We start from the raw sequence: 20,614 nt of genomic DNA, 5'->3' as shown, positions 1-20,614 counted from the left end.
TACTCAAGCAACGAACAAAAGGAAGAGCAAATAAAAAGGGTGTGAGGAGACAAAAAGATATAAATTGTAAAGAGGAAACCAAAAACCAAGAAGACAAAGCAAGTAAAGAAGAAACGAGGCACCAAGAAGACGAAATAACGAGAGAGGAGGAAACGAGAAAACAAAAAAGCGAAACAAGAAGAGGGGAAGGGGCGGTGAACCCAGGGAAGGGGAGGCAAGAAGACAATACAAATAAGGAAGAACAAAAGAGAAACCAGGAAGACAAAGCAAGTGGAGAAGAAACGGGGAACCCAGAAGGCATATACAGAGAGGAAGAAATGAGAGAAAAAGGAGACGAAATCAATAAACAGGAGCAACTGAGGAACCGAGAAGACAAGGCAAACAAACAAACAGGGTACCAAGAAAACAAGACGAAGGAAGAGGATGATGCGAAGAACCGGGAAGAAAAGACAACGAAAGGTGAGGAGCCGAGGAGCAAAGGAGGCAAAAGAAAAGTGGAAGAAGGAACGAGGGAACTAGAGGCCAAAACAAATAAACAAACAGGCAACCAAGAAAGAAAATCAGACGAAGAGAATGGAGCGTTTGATAAAACAGGGAACCAAGAAGGAATATCCAAGAACAAACGAGCGAGCAACCCAAACAACAGGGTAAAGAAGGAGGAGGAGACGGAGACCCCCACACTGACCCCTCAACCCGCAGCAGGGCCGGGCTGGGACGGCGAGGGAGAGCGGGGCAAACATGGGCGGCTGCAGGGCGGCGCCGGAGCACAGGTTAAGTACCATCATGAAAGTGTAATTATGATGATGATGATGATGATGATGATGATGATGATGATGATGATGATGATGATGATGATGATGATGATGATGATGATATTATCAATGAGGTCATAGTGATGTCTGCTCATCGTATGTCTGTGTGTCTGTTTCTCACTACATGTGTGGATATTTTCAGAACAACTTGCAGACCAGTACCTCTACATCTACCACTTTACGTAAGTTGTCTGTCTGTCTCTCTCTCTCTCCCTCTCTTTCGTATGACGTAAGCTATCTCGAGTATTAGTGTCCCCCTTTTACTACCAAAAGCGAGACCTGTCAAAATAAAAACCTCCGATCTTGTACAGGAGTTCACGAAGGCAGCAGCGCGGTATCCGTCAAGCCTAAAACCCAAAGCCCTCAGAAGCAGAAACACGCGGCGGGAGACGACCCCGGTTCGCCGCTCGGCTCGGTCAGTCTGACCTTCTGTTTCCTACTTTTGAAATGCATAAGAGTATACACACATGCATACAGGTGTGCACACACACACGCACGCAAGCACGCACACACACACACACGCACGCACGCACGCACGCACGCACGCACGCACACACACACACACACACACACACACACACACACACACACACACACACACACACACACACACACACGCACGCACATATATATGTAACACACTCCCAAGTTAATAAAAAAGGGAGAGAGCGTATTTCATTAGTATAAAACATAATAATAAAATAAATAATAGTAATGTTACCCATATTCCAGACTTACAAGGGCAGCGAGCCCGCGACGAGATCGCCGCGCAGGAGAGGGGACTCGGAGGACGCCAAAGGAAGGCGAAGCTCAAGAGAAACCGACGCGGATGATCCTGAATTCAGACCACAGGACTTGGTGGAGTTTCTGGGGCGGCAAAGCGGCTTTCAAGCTCCCGTGGACAAGATGAGAGATATTTTCTCTTGGCAAGTGAATCGGGCATTAGCAAACCTCCCTCATATCTTTTGTATAAAGAATGACAGGATGAAGTTGCGGCCAAAGGTCAGAGTCTGCTCTGCTTATGCATCGCAAAGTGGGTGCATTGACCGGTCATTATGCTTTAAGATTCATATCTGCTCCGACTTTATTTTTGGCGACTGTGAGTTGGAAAATTGCAACATGGGTCATAGTTTGCGCACGAAACATAATATCAAGGCGATCCAAGCTTTTTATCTAGAGAGTCTAAGTTATAAACAGTTGGTTCTTCTTGTAAAAGAAAATGGAAAGGCATTACACATGGCGCCTTACCAGGAATCCTCCCAAATTCCTGAAATATGCTTTAAGTCTGTGTCTGGGTCTTGTAATGTTGCTGGATGTCGGAGGTTCCACTCAAAGATCCACTTTCATTGGCAAATAACCGAAGATTTTAAAACTTGGTTTAACTTCCCGGAGAAGCAAGTTCTTTTTCTGGAAGAACATTTCTGTAATCCTGAGAATGAGTTTGTTACACTGGCAGCACTCGATGACCCCTGCTGTAGCAGAGCCCTAGCCGTTCTATTGAAATACAAATCTTGGGAAATAGCCTTCAAAAACACGACCTGGGAAAATAACTATCCAGTAATTCCTATTCGCTGTGAAGGCGCAATATATTACATCCGGAGACTTTGCACCGAGAGAAGTCCGACAAAGAAACTCAGAGCAAACAGATTCATTTGGTATTTCCAAGATGACTCGCAGAAATGGGTTTCGTTTGACACTTGTAACAATAACAGACTTGAAGAAGCTTATCAAAAGGATCCAAAAGGAGTAGTGAAAGTAGAGACAATGAGATCATTACACGAAGTGGATTTCAGCAAAATGCTGCAGGAAAATGTAATGGCCCAGAGCTTTACAGAGATACGGCGCAGACCCCTGACATTGGTAGAAATCATTCGAGATGATGGAAAAGGTCTATGTAAATTTTGAATTATTTTTGGGAAATAATATGTTATACATGTATGAATTCTATCACACTCTATGTTTGTGTATTAAGTTTTATATTTATTTTATATAAATTTATGAATATTAAGCAAACATGTCACCCCTCAGCTGACCCCTGACATTACGTTATAAAATACTTGTTTAGTCAATATAGTATTGATAAACACTGTAATAGTGCTTTTTCAAATACCCCCCTCCCCCCAAAAAAGAAAAAAAATCCGAGTTTGAGATTAAAAGACCTGCCAAGGTGAAATATTTAAGACACACTTCACACTCAAACTAAGTCTTTAGCCTCATAGCTTATAATTCCATATTTAGTTTAAGGAAACATAACGATGTTTACTCCCCTCAGGAGCCTTGGGTGCTTGACTGATGAACCACTCCTGGACGCGACAGGAGGTGATCTTTATAAATTCAAGCACACCCATGAGTCCAAATTCACCTATTTTGATAATCGCATGGACAGTAAAAAAGGAATTGTGATCGGTTTGGAGATAAGCATAGGATAAAAGAAACAGATTTGTGTCCCATCTGAAGTGAGCCCGAGTTGAGAGCTCGCGAGCCTGAAGAGTGGGGTTGCTTTCCTCACTTCACCTTGTCTACCCAGGTTGAAGAGCGGTTTTCTACGCCCAAAGATACGTCATTATTATCAGACATTCCTTGGAAATATATGACGCGACCATGTATTTTAGTATTTTCATTTGATAACTTTTGTTAACCAAGAATTCAAAGAGAACATCAAAAGAAAAACGCTGCTACCACAGACAGAAAGTATATAAAAAGCTTTATGTATCTTCATTTGTGTTTTGTTTCTTTAACGTGTGATCACGGTCTTTAGTAGCCAAATGACAAAAGTGTTACAGTACTCTTCTAGGGGAAAGGCCAATTTGTGAAGCTTTATCTTTAGCGATCTTTGATGCACACACATTCATATATATAGCATATTTGCTGGTTGTGTCTATGCCACTCTGCAAGTAATTTTGAATTTATTTGTGTACACGGATTATTAAATTCTGACGAAACAGATTTTTATTTATATTCTATATTCACTTGAATTTTATATTTGCAGTGTGGCATTATCTTTTGTTGTTAATTCACTGTTAATTTGGCAAATTAAATGTATAATTCAAAATGTAATTAAAATTAAATGATCATAGACATTCCTTTTAATCAGCTTTTTCTATATATTCTTTTCTCTAGAACAATATGATCATGTAAACAGTTTCTTATGCAATATATATATATATATATATATATATATATATATATATATATATATATATATATATTTTTTTTTTTTTTTTTTTTTTTTTTTTTTTTTTTAATGGTAGGTTTATGTTTGAGCGGCCGTGGTCACAGCATGATACTTAATTGTAGTTTCCATGTTGTGATGCTCTTGGAGTGAGTACGTGGTAGGGTCCCCAGTTCCTTTCCACGGAGAGTGCCGGTGTTACCTTTTAGGTAATCATTCTCTCTATTTATCCGGGCTTGGGACCAGCACTGACTTGGGCTGACTTGCCCACCCAGTGGCTAGGTAGGCAATCGAGGTGAAGTTCCTTGCCCAATGGAACAACGCGCCGGCCGGTGACTCGAACCCTCGAACTCAGATTGCCGTCGTGACAGTCTTGAGGCCAACGCTCTAACCACTCGGCCAACGCGGCCTCATATATATATATATATATATATATATATATATATATATATTTATATATATATATATATATATATATATATATATATATATATATATATACGCATGAACACACACACACACACACACACATACATGTGTGCGTGTGTACATATAATATATATATATATATATATATATATATATATATATATATATATATATATATATATATATATAGAGAGAGAGAGAGAGAGAGAGAGAGAGAGAGAGAGAGAGAGATAGTATATATAGATATATATCTGCCACGGCAGCTTGTAAACGTCGCCCGTGCTTTCAACGCCAAGAAAGTGAGACTGGGCCCGATTCCTCTTTGCGTAGTTTTCTTTTGTGAAGTTTCCATAAGTCAAATACTTTTGTATTTGCAAAGCAATAGGAGTGTTCGCGCTGTAGGCTCGGGATATCGTCTGTCTGTCGTATAAGCCTGGAAGAAATATCTGACGACCGAATAGTCACGAAACGCTGCGATCGCCTGAACACCAATGCGTAAGGAATCTCATTTTACGGCCGAAAGTTGAAGCAGCCGTGGATTTTGAAAACCAAACTGGACTGGTTAGAAGCTACAAAGAGCTATAGAAAATATTTAATTCATTGGAAATTTTCTGCCGCATCAACATGGATTCACACAATGGTTAGTGGTTAAAACAAATAAATGTGCTAGACATCAAAGGTCATATAGCTTTATGATAGTGTATTGTGAAGAAAAGGGAAAACAATGAGTTAATGATTAGGATAAGTGGACAGAAGTGGATGAGGGAGAGAAGGAAAAATAAATGGGAAGAAAATACCAAAAAAATTTGTTGTGGCGAGGGCTGTGGGCCAATGATGTCCTTCTCTTGAGCCTCCCCTCACGACAACGAGTAAAGGATGGGGGTAGTACGCATGTGAGAAAGAAAACTATCGTTAAGGGGGGTGTCGAAACATTCAACGAACTGAACTTTATGTTACGGAAGGGCTGGTATTTTGGGGTTCGAATTGATCTTGCTCTGATTCATAATGTATCGAATAGTCGTTCCGGAATTCCTATGGATTCACTGTGACATGATAATCTTATTCCCAAAAAGGATGGAATATGTCTTGGAATACGCAGACAAGCCACAGGCCTTCTCGGCTGTAATAATCTGCGGCAAGAACACATTTTTTTTGAAGGCACCAACGCTGCGAGATATGTATGTGTGGCGTCAACAAAAATTTCAGGTAGGTAACGACATCACACCTTTACCTCTTATTTTCAACTTCCCTTCGCTCAACATTTTGAAGAGAGATGCTTGTTTTAATAGAATTTAATGCTAAAACATTGATATATATGTCTGTTGTTGTATCTAATGCGGTGTTATCATTTAACAGATTTGAACGAGATAATGTGATCATGAGCAGGAGTGGCCGAATCACCGCAGAGTTGTTTGGGTGGATACACGCAAGTTGTCGGATGCCCTGGCCGATTTACTGGCAGCAGATATGTTGAAATCCTTGACTAGGCTTTCCTTCCAACAGCTAGAGTTATGGTGTTTCCTGAAACAGATTCCTTCTATCTTATTCAGAAAATCAGCCCCATCCGTACCAACTGGGTTGTCTGGGATTGGTGGAATCGTCCCTAATCAAGCTACTGCCTAATTTCAACTTGAACAGTGGCTTTTCTCCTGCTGATAGTCTCCTAGCTTCCCACTTCCTCCGCCTTCTCTCTGATGTCGGCCACCCTGCGCATAGTCCGCCCGATCCTCTGACCTGACTTCCCTTTCCTTCCATTCATCTGTCCTCATACCCGGAGTGACCTAGGTTCGAGTCCTGGTCAGAGAGGGTTGTTATTTATCGATATCAATGCGGCATTGCATTATTCCATCTTTCATAAATATACCTCAGGACATCTGACTTAGGATTTGAATTGCTAAATCAATTTCCACCGAGTGCCCACGGGGAGTGAGCGTAAAACTTCGCTGTCATTACTCAAGTATGAGTAGACAGGTAATGTCTATGGAGCTAGTAAGATCCTAGTTGCACACTCCTTTTAGTGGGTCGTGTGGCATGGTTGGTTTAGCACTGGCCTCCGGTTTCATACCCGGAGTGACCTAGGTTCGAGTCCTGGTCAGAGAGGGTTGTTATTTATCGATATCAATGCGGCATTGCATTATTCCATCTTTCATAAATTACCTCAGGACATCTGACTTAGGATTTGAATTGCTAAATCAATTTCCACCGAGTGCCCACGGGGAGTGAGCGTAAAACTTCGCTGTCATTACTCAAGTATGAGTAGACAGGTAATGTCTATGGAGCTAGTAAGATCCTAGTTGCACACTCCTTTTAGTGGGTCGTGTGGCATGGTTGGTTTAGCACTGGCCTCCGGTTTCTTACCCGGAGTGACCTAGGTTCGAGTCCTGGTCAGAGAGGGTTGTTATTTATCTGCCCTTTGTTACGGCATTGCTTCTCCTCTCTTTAATACCCCCTCCTCTCCTTTTACTCTTTAGACCTGAAGATGGAATCCAGGTGGATTACAAAACTGTAGTCTTATTTTCAATAAATCTAGTTTATGCATTGTGGGTTTCCCTACCATATATATGTGTCTGTATGTATGTATATGTATATGTATGTGTGTGTGTGCATACTGTAAATATTTATTTACTAAAATTCTGATGCGTCAATATCTAAGGTCACTTAGCAGTGTGTTCAAAATACAGCAATAGGCTGGGGTCTGGGGGCTGAGTCCCTAAGCCTCATCCTATCGCCAATAAGATAATTACGTGGGTCAGTTGAAATTCAAATCAGTTTTGTCAAGGATAGGCTGTTTATAAAGTTCTGTTTGGCCTTTCACATGCAAAAATCATGGCAATAACGAAAAGAGTGGCGGATAGTGGTCGCAATTCCCACCAACAGCAACAACGAGGATTTAGACGACTAGCAGGCTGACCATTGCAGATTTATTGGTCAAAGTAAGAGATTATCAGTGCGAGTTCCAGATATTTGCCAAGTCTCTGAACTGCCAGAACATATGTGGTGAAGGGGGGGGGGTTAGTCCCCCTGAAAAGAGGGTTAGGGGTGTCTCCGCCTATTTACTATGAATGTTCTTTACAATAACTATTACTGAAAGTTTTACTTCAATCATATTACCCTGCAATTTCCCTGATACCATACCGTCCCCAAATATCTTGGCCGATATCGTAGCTGTGGTTCATTTGCGAAGGAAAGGACTACTAGATTTGTTCAAAACACGACAAGAGCTTTCAGATAAACATAAGGCGTCTTCTGTACATGCCATAAAAGTTTATTCAGTGTTAAAGTTTAAGCCATATAGCGCAATGGCAGCGTCCAGGATTAAATTTGATTTACTTCTGGACCAGGCTTTATTTTTGAGCTCAAATATTACCCCAGCACATGCACAGAACGAGCTAGTTAATCCCACCAATCATGTACTGATACCTCATGACAACGTCATCAACTCCAAACAAAAGATGGATTTGAGTTGCCATTACTATTTATAATAAGCGATAACGAAATAAATTCTGACATTTATATGTCAAAGATGCATGTGAAAATTTTTAATATATATTTCTATAAATTGTGGGATATTCAGACTGCAGATATAACTCTCAACAATGAAAAGAAAATCGAAAAGAAAATCCCACAGAGAATTCCAGAGTTTAACCTTCATTTCCACTGTCAAAAATCTGTCTTAGAATACTATGAAGTGTCGCTAATGTCATTTATGACATTCCCGGGCCGGTTACGACAGTAACGATGCCATTATTCCTTCGCTGTTGTCAAAGGTTCGATTCCACTCCCATTCCTAGGAGTCGTGCTTAAGTTGATGAATCTGATTTTATTTTTTGAATTATATTAAATTATCAATCAACATTGTACTGATATTGCATTAGGAAACTGCAGTATATACACATCATACTTTTCCTTCGTCTATTGACATCGATTTCGAAAGTCACACTTCTTTAAATGTTTTGACTATATTACTTTTTATTAATTTATATCAGTTGCATTTAAAAGGATACACGAATTTACGCCTTCATATTCATTTATACGTACACAAGAAGTAAACTGATTATGTAGAGCTTAATATAAATTTCCATAATATTCTTTTGACCATTCAAACACATTCTGTAAACAAAACATGAATCTGTCTGAGATATTTCCCACATCTCATTCGTCATGGAACACTTTTGGAGGCCTGGATATGCCTAAGGCTAAAACATAAATGATATAATAAACGCAATAATGACAATTGTTGCCTTTGCATGACATAGTAAAATGCGTTAATTAAAAAACATAGGCATACGAAAGATAAACTGAGTCTCGCTCTTCTTAGCCATGGCCTAATTAATATGAAAGCATTTTGATATTAAAATTTATGCTCTATATTATTATCTACGATAGTAGTGTAGATTTCAAGATATTTTGTTGCTAGAGCATGACGATCTAGTGAAATGTTCACATGTTTGCACATATTACTTAAGTGTTGAGACATATTTCTTAGGATCACATTATGGTCATAGATGTAGATTATCTCATATTTTATCACATTACATATCCCCATAAAAAAGGAAAATGAAAAGAAAACATGCATATGTACAATATATATATATATATATATATATATATATATATATATATATATATATATATATATATATATATATATATATATATATATATATATATATATATATATATATATATATATATATATATACACGACGCACACACATACACACACACACACACACCACGATTTGTGTAAGCCATTAGACCAGAAGGCCGCGTAGGCTCCATACCACGTTGCTTTAGGTCAGTCTGGAACCATCACCTAACCCGGGCTTAGATGACGTCTCGTGTGTCTCCCTTTACTGTGTTGTACTCTTCCTTAAATAAATAGTCAAGCCGTTTAACCACTACCACTGTTATAGCCATTGTACTAAGGCTCTACAACCTGTTACACACGCGCGTGCACACGCATACACACACACACACACACACACACACACACACACACACACACACACACATGTATATATCTAGATATACATACATAAACTACTGCCAGCAGCTTTACGGTAGTTGTTTAGGTAATCATTGTTGGTGGTTCTCATCTCATCATCATACCCAGACTCACTACCGTATCTAAGTTTGATTTACCAAAATTATGCAAATCTGCACGAGTGCAAACACAAGTCCCCCACGTGCGCGTGTGTGCATTTGTGCACACGCGCAAGTAGAAGAGGAAGAAACTAGCGTGGAAGTAAGGAGAAGAGAAAATGCAAGGAAGACAGTGCAAGGGGAAATGCTACAGATTACATGGCAGGATAGAGGTAGGGTGGAGGCGGGATAGGATAGGAATAGTAGGAGAGAGTATGACAAACAGGGAAAATTAGTAGAAGGGGGAGAAAGAAGTGGTGATTAAGAAGACGAAAGGGTGAGACAAGGGGCGAGTAGTGGTATGAGAGGGACAGAAGACTCGAGGCAAGCAAGGGGGGTGGGGTAGGTTATGGGTAAGGTCTGGGGGGAGGAGCTGGAAATCCTCACAAACCTGCCTCCTTTTTATTTCAATTCTTATTTATGATTATTATTTGTTCTTTAGATGCTTCATTTGCTGTAGAGAAAAACAACAAAGTTACGGTTCAAAAAGACAGGCATCGCTTATTGCTGGGAAGGCGACTGGATTACCTTTTTAGAATGAATAATATACTAATAAAAGAAAAATTCATGCTACCATACGGTAACTATCTTGGGCAGAAATTCGCTCTTTGATTTCTTGTCCTATTGGAAAGAAAATTCAATATCAAATCAATCACATCTGAATATATACCAATGCTGTATACTGTTCACTGGGCGTTGATGGCACCAATGGCACCCCCCCCTCTCTCTCTTCTTTTTTATAGTTGCTTGCGGACTCACATTCTGTTCTGGAATACTTAGGAAAGAATTCATATATATATAATATAGGCCTAACTATACTAACAAATTGCAAGATTAAGGTTCTGTATAAAAAGCCGAAGATATTGTGGAGAATTACCTGTCATTAGCTGGTAAATTTTGAAAAATGCTTCTTGCAATGCGAAACCAAGAATGTTACCCAGTATTTTATTTAAATATTTCAGAAAGATATCTATCTACCGTAGAATATCTATCACATATCGGGAAAAAAACGATAATTGGTAATTCATTTATTTTCTTATTTAATCATATTTTTCCTAAAACTGTTTCAATTGTACAAAAAGCACAGATATTGCATCTCAGTCTCTCTCTTCCCCTTCCCCCTCTCCTTTTCTCTCTTCCTCTGCCTCTCTCTCCCTCTCTCTCTCTCTCTCTCTCTCTCTCTCTCTCTCTCTCTTATCCTTTTTTTCTGACTCCTTTTCTTTCTATGACTCTGTCTGTCTGTCTGTCTGTCTGCCTGTCTGTCTGTCTGTCTCCCTCTCTCCCTTTCTTTCTCTCTCTCTCTCTCCCTCTTTCTTTCTCTCTCTTTGACCCTCCCACTCCTCTCTCTCTCTCTCTCTCTCTCCATCTCCCTCCCTCTCTTTCTATGACTCTCTCTCTCTCTCGCTTTCTGACTTTCTCTCTCTTTCTATGACTGCAATACCAGTGGATGGTAACCTCGGCCATTCCTTGCACACAGGGAGTAAATTAGAAGCAAATATACATAAAAATGCCCATTGTTACAAATGGAATTCTTACTATCATCATTTTCTTTCTCTCTTTCCTTTTTTCTGACTTTCCCTCTTTTGCTGACTCTTTCTTTCTATGATTCCACCCCCCCCCCCTCTCTCTCTCTCTTCCTCCATCCCCCCCAACTCTCTCTCTCTCTCTCTCTGTGTTTGTCTCTCTCTGTCTCTGTGTCTGTCTCACTCTCTCTCTCTGAATCAGTGACTGTGCATAAGTACACAAGGATTGTATAAATGCAATCAAAGATTACGATATTAGTCACATGACGTGCTATTGTAGTGCAAATAAGGCGGGTAGCAAGCCACTTATTCGGTTGTCCTCCGGGCATGCACTCGGGGCAACTGGGGAATCTCCATGCCTTAGCTACGTTACAGGTAGCTGACATTCGCGTTTTCTTTGTGGCTAGGTAGAAACGCTGATATACAGTCGATTATTTGGATGGAATATTCAAATGGAAAATGAAATAGACCAATCACGTATGGTCTATCGTGTGCAAATAAAGTGCAAAATGGACAAAGAGAAATTGAGAAGAGGGTGAATGGGAAGAAAATGAGAATAAATAATGAGATACAAAGTGGTAATGAAAAGGAACAGGAAGAGAAAAAGAAATGATGGATTAACAGTAAGAGAGTGTGATACTGATAATAATGACAACAGTTTAATGGATGTAGTTCACACAAACGGGAATGTTACGGACAGGGGGCCCATGGAACATGACATGGGCAGTGCAGATGGGAAGAAAACATTGTATCTTTAAACCTCTGCAGAAGGAAGGAACAAACCCTATCTCACAGTGGAAAATTCCGAGGCTGTGGATATGCTAACTGTTGGATATCAAGGAAAGGTAATGATGGTCCCTAAAGACAAAGAAAAGCTCATCAAGGTCATCGTCTTTAAGTATCCCGTGATACTTAACCCCACGTTCCTGCTAGATAATGATAGATTTGTTTGGGCGAAGAGAGGAGCCAGATCGTCACGTTGGTGAGGGGAAAGGTTCCAGAAAGGGTGTTCAGCATGGGAACGGGTTGTAGGAGAGTGTCACAATTACCCCAATACTCTTTTCTTGTGGAAAACTTAAAACTCCACTGGAGGCCCAAGTTATGAATCATATACAGAATCATATCAAGATTCCGAGGGGGATATGGTAAGATGTCATTTATCATACAAAGAAATAATGTTGGCAACAAGACACTTCCTTGTGGGACCCCATTCGCCTAGACAAAAATGTCCGAAAAAGTGACATTGTCGGAAAAGAGTTTGAAAGAGAAAGTTCTATCTGAGATGAAATTTTGAATAAAACAAGGCAAGTTTCCACGTAATACAAAAGCATAAAGTTTTCTGAGTAGGCCATATCGCCATGTCATGTCATAGGCTTTTTCTATATCTAAAAAAACTAAAATCAAAAATTCTTTTTTGGCAATTGCCTTATGAATATAACTGTCCAGTTTTACTAGTTGATCAAGAGTTTGGCGTCCCTTGCGGAAGCCGCACTGCTCGTCAACCAGCAAATTACTGGAATTTAAAAAATGTAATAGCCTACTGTTAACAATTCGTTCCATGACCTTGCATAAGCAACTTGTCAACGCAAATGGGCGGTAGGAGATGGCGGTTCTAGGATTTCCCCCTCCTTTCAGTATGGGAATGATGTGGGCGAAGTGCCATGAGTTTGGAAAAGTGTGGCTTTTCCAAATTTCATTGTACACTTCTAGCAACTTAATCATGTCATCATGATTAAGATGCTTCATCATCTCATATCGAATTGGAGCCTGGGGATGTTCCTCTACAGGCTTCTAGGGCTAGGACAAGCTCATCCATTGTTAGATCTTTATTGTAATCAAAGTCATTTCTGTGGCAAAGTGAATAGGTTGCAGCTCAGCCACTTCCTAGGTGGTCAGGAATGCGGGATGGTAATTTTCTGAGCTGCTTGTATACGAGAACTGCCTGGCGAGTGCATTAGCTATGTCTCTAGGTGAATCGAAATTGTTCCCTCATGAATGTTGTTTCTAATTTTGAAAGGTGTTTTTTTCTTATTTATTTTATTGAAAGTGGACCAAACCTGTGATATTGTGGCGGTGCTGTTAATCATAGAGACAAAGCACCGCCAGGAGTTTCCTTTTGCTTGTCTAATTGTTCTACGAGCCCTAGCTCTTGTTTGTTTGTAATTGAAGAAGTTCTCATTATTGATGTTATTTTTGAAAAGCCTGTAGGTTCTATTGCGAAGTTTTAGGAATGGATAGCAATGCTGCTTCTATAATCGAATTCTGAATATTGTTTAATTTATCATCAATGGTTTCTCCAACAAGTTTGAGCTTGATGCTCCTTGTGAAGGCGACCCAGTCTGCTTTTTTTACGTTAAATTTGGGTGCTGAAGGCGTTCTTGGTGTGTTGCATGAATATTCAATAAAAATAGGAAGGTGATCGCTTCCCAACGAGTCGTCAATGGTGTGCCACAGGCACTTGGCTGCTATTGATGAAGAAACCAGTGATAGGTCAATAAAGCTCAAAGTACCGGTATTATCGTTCACCCGCGTCGGACTACCATCGTTTAGAAGGACCAGGTCAGAATCAGGGAACCCCATAACGTATGATGAGCATTAAAATCACCAAGAATTAATTTATTTTGTGGCAGACTATCCTGAAGAGCAAAAAGCTCATCATAAATTACCTCATTATCAGGTGGATATGCAGTCAGATTCATGTTATTGATTTTTACTTTGCATGCGACAAACTCCAAAGTAAAATCAATTGCCACTTCAGTGAAATAGAGGCTTTGGTGGATGTACATGGCGACTCCGCCTCCACCCCTACCCTCTCGATCCTTTCGATACAGATGGTAGTTCCTCAGCGAAATGACCTTGTCTGACACGAGGTTGGTTAAATGCGTTTCTTGGAGATATAATATCGGAGCATAAGACGAGGCTAATAATCTGAGGTCATTTACTTTAGTTCTAAGACTTCGAGTTCCATTGTATTATGGTTAACGTGAAGATTATGTTTTATGGAGTTTAGAAGTGCTTTGTCCACCAGTTTTAATTTTCTTTTTCTGGGAGGAAGGTTCGCTACACAGGGGCCTCCCATGGGTATTTTTGGAGACAGTAACCTCCATGTCTTGCGTCTCACTGCTAGGGAGACACCCAGCAGATGCTCTGTTCTGAGAAACAGACCAAAAGCCAGGCGAAGTCCTAGCAGGAGCCACCTGGACGAGAAGGTGTGATCTAGATTGTGATTTGGTATCATCCTCCTTATGCTGCTGCTGCTTTTGCTGGGTTGATTCAGCAATTTGTTGAATTGTATTATTCAATTCTTTAATCTGATTTATTAATTTGTTAACCGTTTCCTTTAACTCTGCAATTTCTTTGTCTTTAGCTGCGGGCTCTTGACTAATGCTGTTTGTATTGGAAGTGTTGTTAGTTGCTGCTGAAGCATAGGAAGTTTTGGGTTTGCTGGTCAAACCTTCAATTTTCCTCTTGGGTGAAGGTAACTAACATCATGACCTCTCATGTTTGTTAAATTTTCAGTCTCCTTCTTCAAGCTGCTGCACTCGGCAAAGCCAGATTGATGGGGACCTCCACAGTTAGCACACTTGAGTGTTCTCAGTGCATTCAGCAGTGTCATGATCTCCAGCACATTTACCACAAGTAAATCTACCAGTATCTTTTTCATTTCTTCGTAATGAAGTGTGTCCAATTTTTGGCATCTATTACAATGCATAGGTTTCTGAATATAAATTTACCTGTGAGACACAAGAAGACAATCAATTACCGTTCTTAGACACGCTAATCACCTATAACAATGGCACCTTCCATACAAGCATTTACCGAAAGCCAACCTTCACTGGCCTCGGACTTCACTTCCTTATTTACATTCCATATTTATATAAAATCAACAGCATCAGAACTCTAATCACTCGAGCCTATAACCTGTGTAGCAACTGGACAACCTTTCATGACGAAATGTTTCTTAAAGAATTCTTTATAACTAATGGTTATCTATCCACTGTTCTTATTTGATAAAATTACGAAAACTTTCCTATGTAAAATATTCTCAAACCAACCCACTGTCCCTACTGTTAAAAAAGACCACAGGTATGTTAAACTACCGTATATGGGTAGTTTAATTTTTGAAATTAGGAAGCAGCTGAAATCTTTGTTACAAATTAATTACCCCCAAATTAAATTCACTTTTATCTTCACCAACACTAACAATATTGCCAAATTTCTAAAACAGCCGTTGAAACGTAACTCTGAACTGTGTTCTAATGTAGTCTACTTATTTACCTGTCCTTGCTGCCAAGCTCGGTACGTGGGGTCTACCTCACGATGGTTACAACACCGCATCCTAGAACACAAAGGCAAATCCTTCAGGACTGGCCTTCCACTGAGTAAACCATCTTTCTCGGCAATAAGAGAACATTCTCAACTTCACTCACAACCTTTCTGTAACACAGATTTTAGAATTCTATCCTCACACTCCTCCCGCCCTGACCTTATCATCTCAGAATCCCTGCTGATTCAGAGGATGAAACCTGAGCTTAACCATACAACCACCGCAACCACCTTATTCACACAATAGATCTTCCCTCCCAACCATCCACTTTTGGTTAGTTTTACCATATTGCTTATTATTGTTCATGTATATACGTTATTTTTTCTCAACTAGATGTTTATTTTATGTCTTTTTACTTGTTTGTTTTTTGTCTATGTATATATTGTTCTCTTTCGTTTTTTGTACATCTATATATTTTTATATTAGAACCAGACACATTGTAATAACCATTGTCTAATTGATTTTTTGGGTTCTTTTGACTACTGATGATGGAGGATTTGTTATACCTCCGAAACGTCTAATAAACATGAAATTCTTCACGACTGTATTAGTCTGCCTATTCATACTTACTATACGACGCCTGAGGGGCAAATCTAACACCGAATACACACACACACACACACACACACACACACACACACACACACACACACACACACACACACACACACAAATATATATATATATATATATATATATATATATATATATATATATATATATATATATATATATATATATATATATATAACATACTAAATAGTCCCAGACAGAATAATGTGCTCTCCTATGCGGATAGATAAAAAGAAAACGTGAATAAAACTTTGATACAATAACTAAAAACAAAAGATAAAGATACATAAAATGGCAAAATCGATCGGAAAAAGCATCTTTCTTCTCCCCATCTTCCTGGACCCGTATACTGTCATTGCCAGCCTCGTTTGTAAGAGAAGGGGTAACTCTTCTATTCTTGAGTCCTCCATCTTATGGTTGGAGATTCACTACAATAGTATTAAATTTGTCTGGATCCCCTCTCATGTTGGAATAAAATTTAATGAGTCTGTTGATATCGTAGCAAAGCAAGCTACTGAAAAAAAAACATGACATAGATGTAACATGCAACCATTTTAAGATACATTAAAAGTAAAATAAGACAAATGCAGAGAAGAGAAGATGATGTACTAAGAAATGAGCTCTTAGATGAAAGTGACGATATATGCATATTCTCATGAATACAAACTTTGCGTATGGAAGAGGGAAGAGCAGATTGGCAGACATAGTGTACATGAAATTAAGGTTTGGATATAAATATTACTGGGAGCTGGGAAGAGTGAACCAAGCAGAGGAAAAGATCAAATGCAGAGTCTGTGGAGCACCGAGATCCCACACCCTGGCCCCTTATATAATGAAATGTCCGTTGGTTGCGAGATTCAAAAATGCTGAGTTAGATGATGTTACTTTACAGATAGACTGGATGTGCAATAATAACAAAATAGAGGAAATATTGAAATAATATAAAAGTTTGCTCCTAGATTATCAATGTAAACTGTGTAAGATTCAACTTCGTACTTGTATTTGTATTATATTTTCTGCGTGTATGCATGTATTTGTACGTCTCTGTATTCTTTTTTTTTGTATTTTTACTGGATTGATGTGAGCCCCTGTAGCCGCTGATATATCACATACTTCATATCAGCAGCTGGTATATCACATATTTTGTATATCACGTATTCTGTAACTCTGCGATCGGAGAGGCCTGTATGGTTTAAATTCATCTTCTGTGTTACAACCGCCGAGAAGGCCTCGGCGAGTACCACTGGGACAACACATGGTCTGTATCAGCCGTAAGAGCTGACCTGTCCAAAAAATGTTTGTGGGAGGGGTCGTGCCTTAGGAGGTGATGGCGGCTCTTCATATGATCGATATTGGGAGATAGTGAGATCACGACCTATCTAATGTATAACATATGAAGCAGAATGTTACTTGACGCTGTAGCCTGTGTATGTTTAAATTGTGAGGGCAATTCGAGGGGAACCTCTGTGCCGTCAAAACGCCCACTCTCTGGAATCAGACCATTAAGCTGATATTCTGACTCTTCTTTATTATATAATTATAATATAATGTAATATACATTGTTATTTAAAGGCTTTGTATATTGTATGCATTTTACAATCGACGTATTAATTAACAGTTTGTCGCAACTCAATAAACCTCAAGTGAGTGCTAGGCAGTGGTATCAGTTATCCCATACACATCAGCAATCATAGGCGTTTTGCGGCGGCCACAGCCCCTAAGGCGACACAACAAGAATGGGGTGGAGAGGATATATGTCACTTCATCCCAATGAGATGTAATTTATCACTTAAATAAACGTTTCAAATCAAATAACTCTCTCTCCCTCCCCCCTCTCTCTCCTACCCCCCCCCTTCTCTCTTTCTCTGTTTGTGTGTGTGCGTGTGTGCTGTGTGGTGCATTCCCAGTGGATCTTAGCCACGGCCATTCTTTGCACTCTCTTTTTCTCATGACACATTTTTCTGCCATTGTTTACAGTGCGTTAAACAGCCGAATCAGACTTACATGTCAGTGGAGATATTTTCTTAGGATAAAGTATCGATATATGCAATTGTCTAGTATTTGATGTATCGGTATCGCTTAGGCAACTTTGTGTATCGATGCTCATCACTACCTACATAAAAAAGAATTTGTATAAGAAACCGTAGTTTCTTTCAGGAAGTGTTTTAAAGTGAACATGGAAATATCAAAATACTTGCCTTATGTAGTTATAATGCCCCAATGAAGAGAAATATGTGATCATCTGCTGGGCATCCCAAAGCATGATTGCAGACACATACTTGATGCCAATATATCTTACGTAATTATAGAAATGACACCAAAACCAGGATCTGAGTCAAAAATAGGTTGCAGGGGCGGCCATAATGAATTTCGGTCATAAAAAAAATCCTCAAGGGCACAAACATTGCACTAGACTGATTCTAGATCAAAAGGGCAGCGCTAAAAAAAAAAAAAAAATCAAGCATGGTAGAAGCGCGCTCCATTGAAGTCTGCGCCATAAGAAATTGAGCTCCAAGTCCTTGGCTAATCTTACACCACAGAAACGAAGAAGGGAGTTAATGTTACTCTGCGGAACTAAATTAATATGATTGACATCCACCAGTGAGCTATGGTTATGTTCATAGCTTAGCAGGAACCTTATCTATGCCTGCGGATATTTACAAATAACTGAGTCACCATGATTAAGACCATGAGAAGCCCCTGCGATGGAGTCAGTATTTATGGAGCGTTGGAGTCTTCTACATGAGGCTAAATTATTAAATCAAACTACTTTTCCTAAGTTTACAAAAAACATATATAGGCTAATAATGGTAAAGTCACCCATGTAAATTATTGTAAATATATTTTTTCTTTATATCTTCTTTTAATTCCGTTTTCTTTCTTTTCTTCACGCCCACTCTCTCTCTCTCTCTCGTGGCGCATCCTTAGACTAGCAGATGCTCGATGGTCTGTTAAGGATCTGTTGTTAAATTGGTAAATATACATATTTCTTTTCGCGGGGATGGTCCAGGCATCGCCCCAGGGAGTTTTAGTGTCATAAATTGTTAGGTTTTAGCCAGGCAGCCGCAGCTAGAAAGATTTTGTCAAAGATAATTCTTGTGACTTTACTTTTGTCTAAGTCGTAAGGGACTCGGTCGGTGGCCTGTGTCACCGTGCAGTTTTGCACTCTGAGTCTTTTGTTCATACACTTTAATGAAAATTATATTTGACAAATTGTTTATGAGCTGGTGAAGTCATGTATGACCAAATCTAAGCCTCAGGTAAGCCACACAGAGGATCAGTACCTCTTGTGCTGCGTTAGCAGAAATTTTGCACTTAGATTTTACTTAATTCCTGTCCTTCCATGTTACTGACCATAGAGGATCTGTACCTCTTGATCAGTTTCTGTGCCAGTGATTTTTTTTTCTTAGTCTAGAGAGATGACAGGATCCGTACCTGCCATCCTTTGACTTGCATACGCCCAAGTTTTTTGTCATTTATTCTTATTTCAGCTGAAATCCAGCTTCCTTTGCTGCTACTTTTTATTTCTATTTACAGCTGCCCTGGACTGAGCTTTTTCCGAAACCACTTTGTTAGTTCTGATCCTTTGTTTGGGCTGCGAGGAATCTGTAAAACATAATCGAAAGTCATGTGTCTTGTTTTTTTCATGTTTATTGTCCTTGAACTCTTAGATAGATACCTTGTAGTGCGAAATTGTCCAAATAAAAATAACATCCGGGTAATCTCCTCATAAACTCGTTTCCAGACATCCTACAATAAAAGTTTGATACTGACCATGGGGTTGAAATTACCCTACTTACTGTTTTAATCTCAGGGCATCTGTATGGTTAAATAACTGCTTCCCGCACCCTGGAAGGGCTGAAAGACGGTAGTTAAAATCAGAGTATATGAAGATGAATTCTCTCTAGCCAAAGAACCGTTTTTTGTAATAAACACCTAAAATGTTGATATAATACACCTTAGACTCCCATACCAGTTGTAGGTACTCAGTCGTAAGGAAGGGAAATAATCCAAAGATCTTGCTATTTCTTTTCACAAAGCGAAAAGAAATAGCCATCTCCCTTTTACGGTTACACGCTTACTGCTACGCCAGTGGGTCTTTGTCTCTGTGCGAAACATGTGTTAACATGAAAAGGATGACCTGGGCATGTGTTAACATGAAGGGACCTGGGCAAACATGACGCAACTGGCTGTGAGCGGAGGAGCGGAGGAAGAAGTCAAGAGACGGAGTTGGGTGCTGCTCCTGTGAAGACCTCGTGTGTGCCCTTGTGACCTGATAAACTTTGTGTTGCCCTGTTATAAGCTGTATCGTGCAGTGTGACATGCTGGTTTCCCCCTGTATTGTGCCTATAGAAAAGTGTACGGGTAAATAACTTGTGTAAATAAAGGAAAGACTGTCATTTTGTGTTTATTTCGTGCCCTGCCTCACCACGTGGCGTTTCCCCTGGTGGTGTTCTGGGACGCTGTGGTGCTCGGTGCCTCTTGGAGCTGTTCAGTGTTCACGACCCTGTGAATAGCACGTCGTCTGCCTAGCCTGCCTTGTGTTGGTGGCAGAGAGACGAGGCGGTCGGCGTAACAATACTGTTCTGTCTTTCCTTCAACTCTTCCACACTACATTCATGTCCATTTGTAC

The 20,614-nt window shown here is 39.7% G+C and overlaps 1 protein-coding gene across 1 annotated transcript; it reads left to right on the top strand.

The window, feature by feature from the left end:
- Positions 1-21: 21 nt before the first annotated feature.
- LOC119596880 (microtubule-associated protein futsch-like) lies at positions 22-3,888 on the top strand (the record flags this gene model as incomplete). Its single annotated transcript, XM_037946230.1, is given in 4 exon segments — positions 22-770; positions 955-994; positions 1,124-1,227; positions 1,545-3,888. Coding segments are annotated over 4 exon segments (2,066 nt in total), but the record flags the coding sequence as incomplete, so codon positions are not given.
- Positions 3,889-20,614: the final 16,726 nt, after the last annotated feature.

The sequence above is a fragment of the Penaeus monodon genome, chromosome 38 (assembly GCF_015228065.2).
Source record: "Penaeus monodon isolate SGIC_2016 chromosome 38, NSTDA_Pmon_1, whole genome shotgun sequence".
NCBI classification, from domain to species: Eukaryota; Metazoa; Arthropoda; class Malacostraca; order Decapoda; family Penaeidae; genus Penaeus; species Penaeus monodon.
Note: the sequence above shows the minus strand (reverse complement) of the source record. Positions and strands in the feature narration are given on the sequence as shown.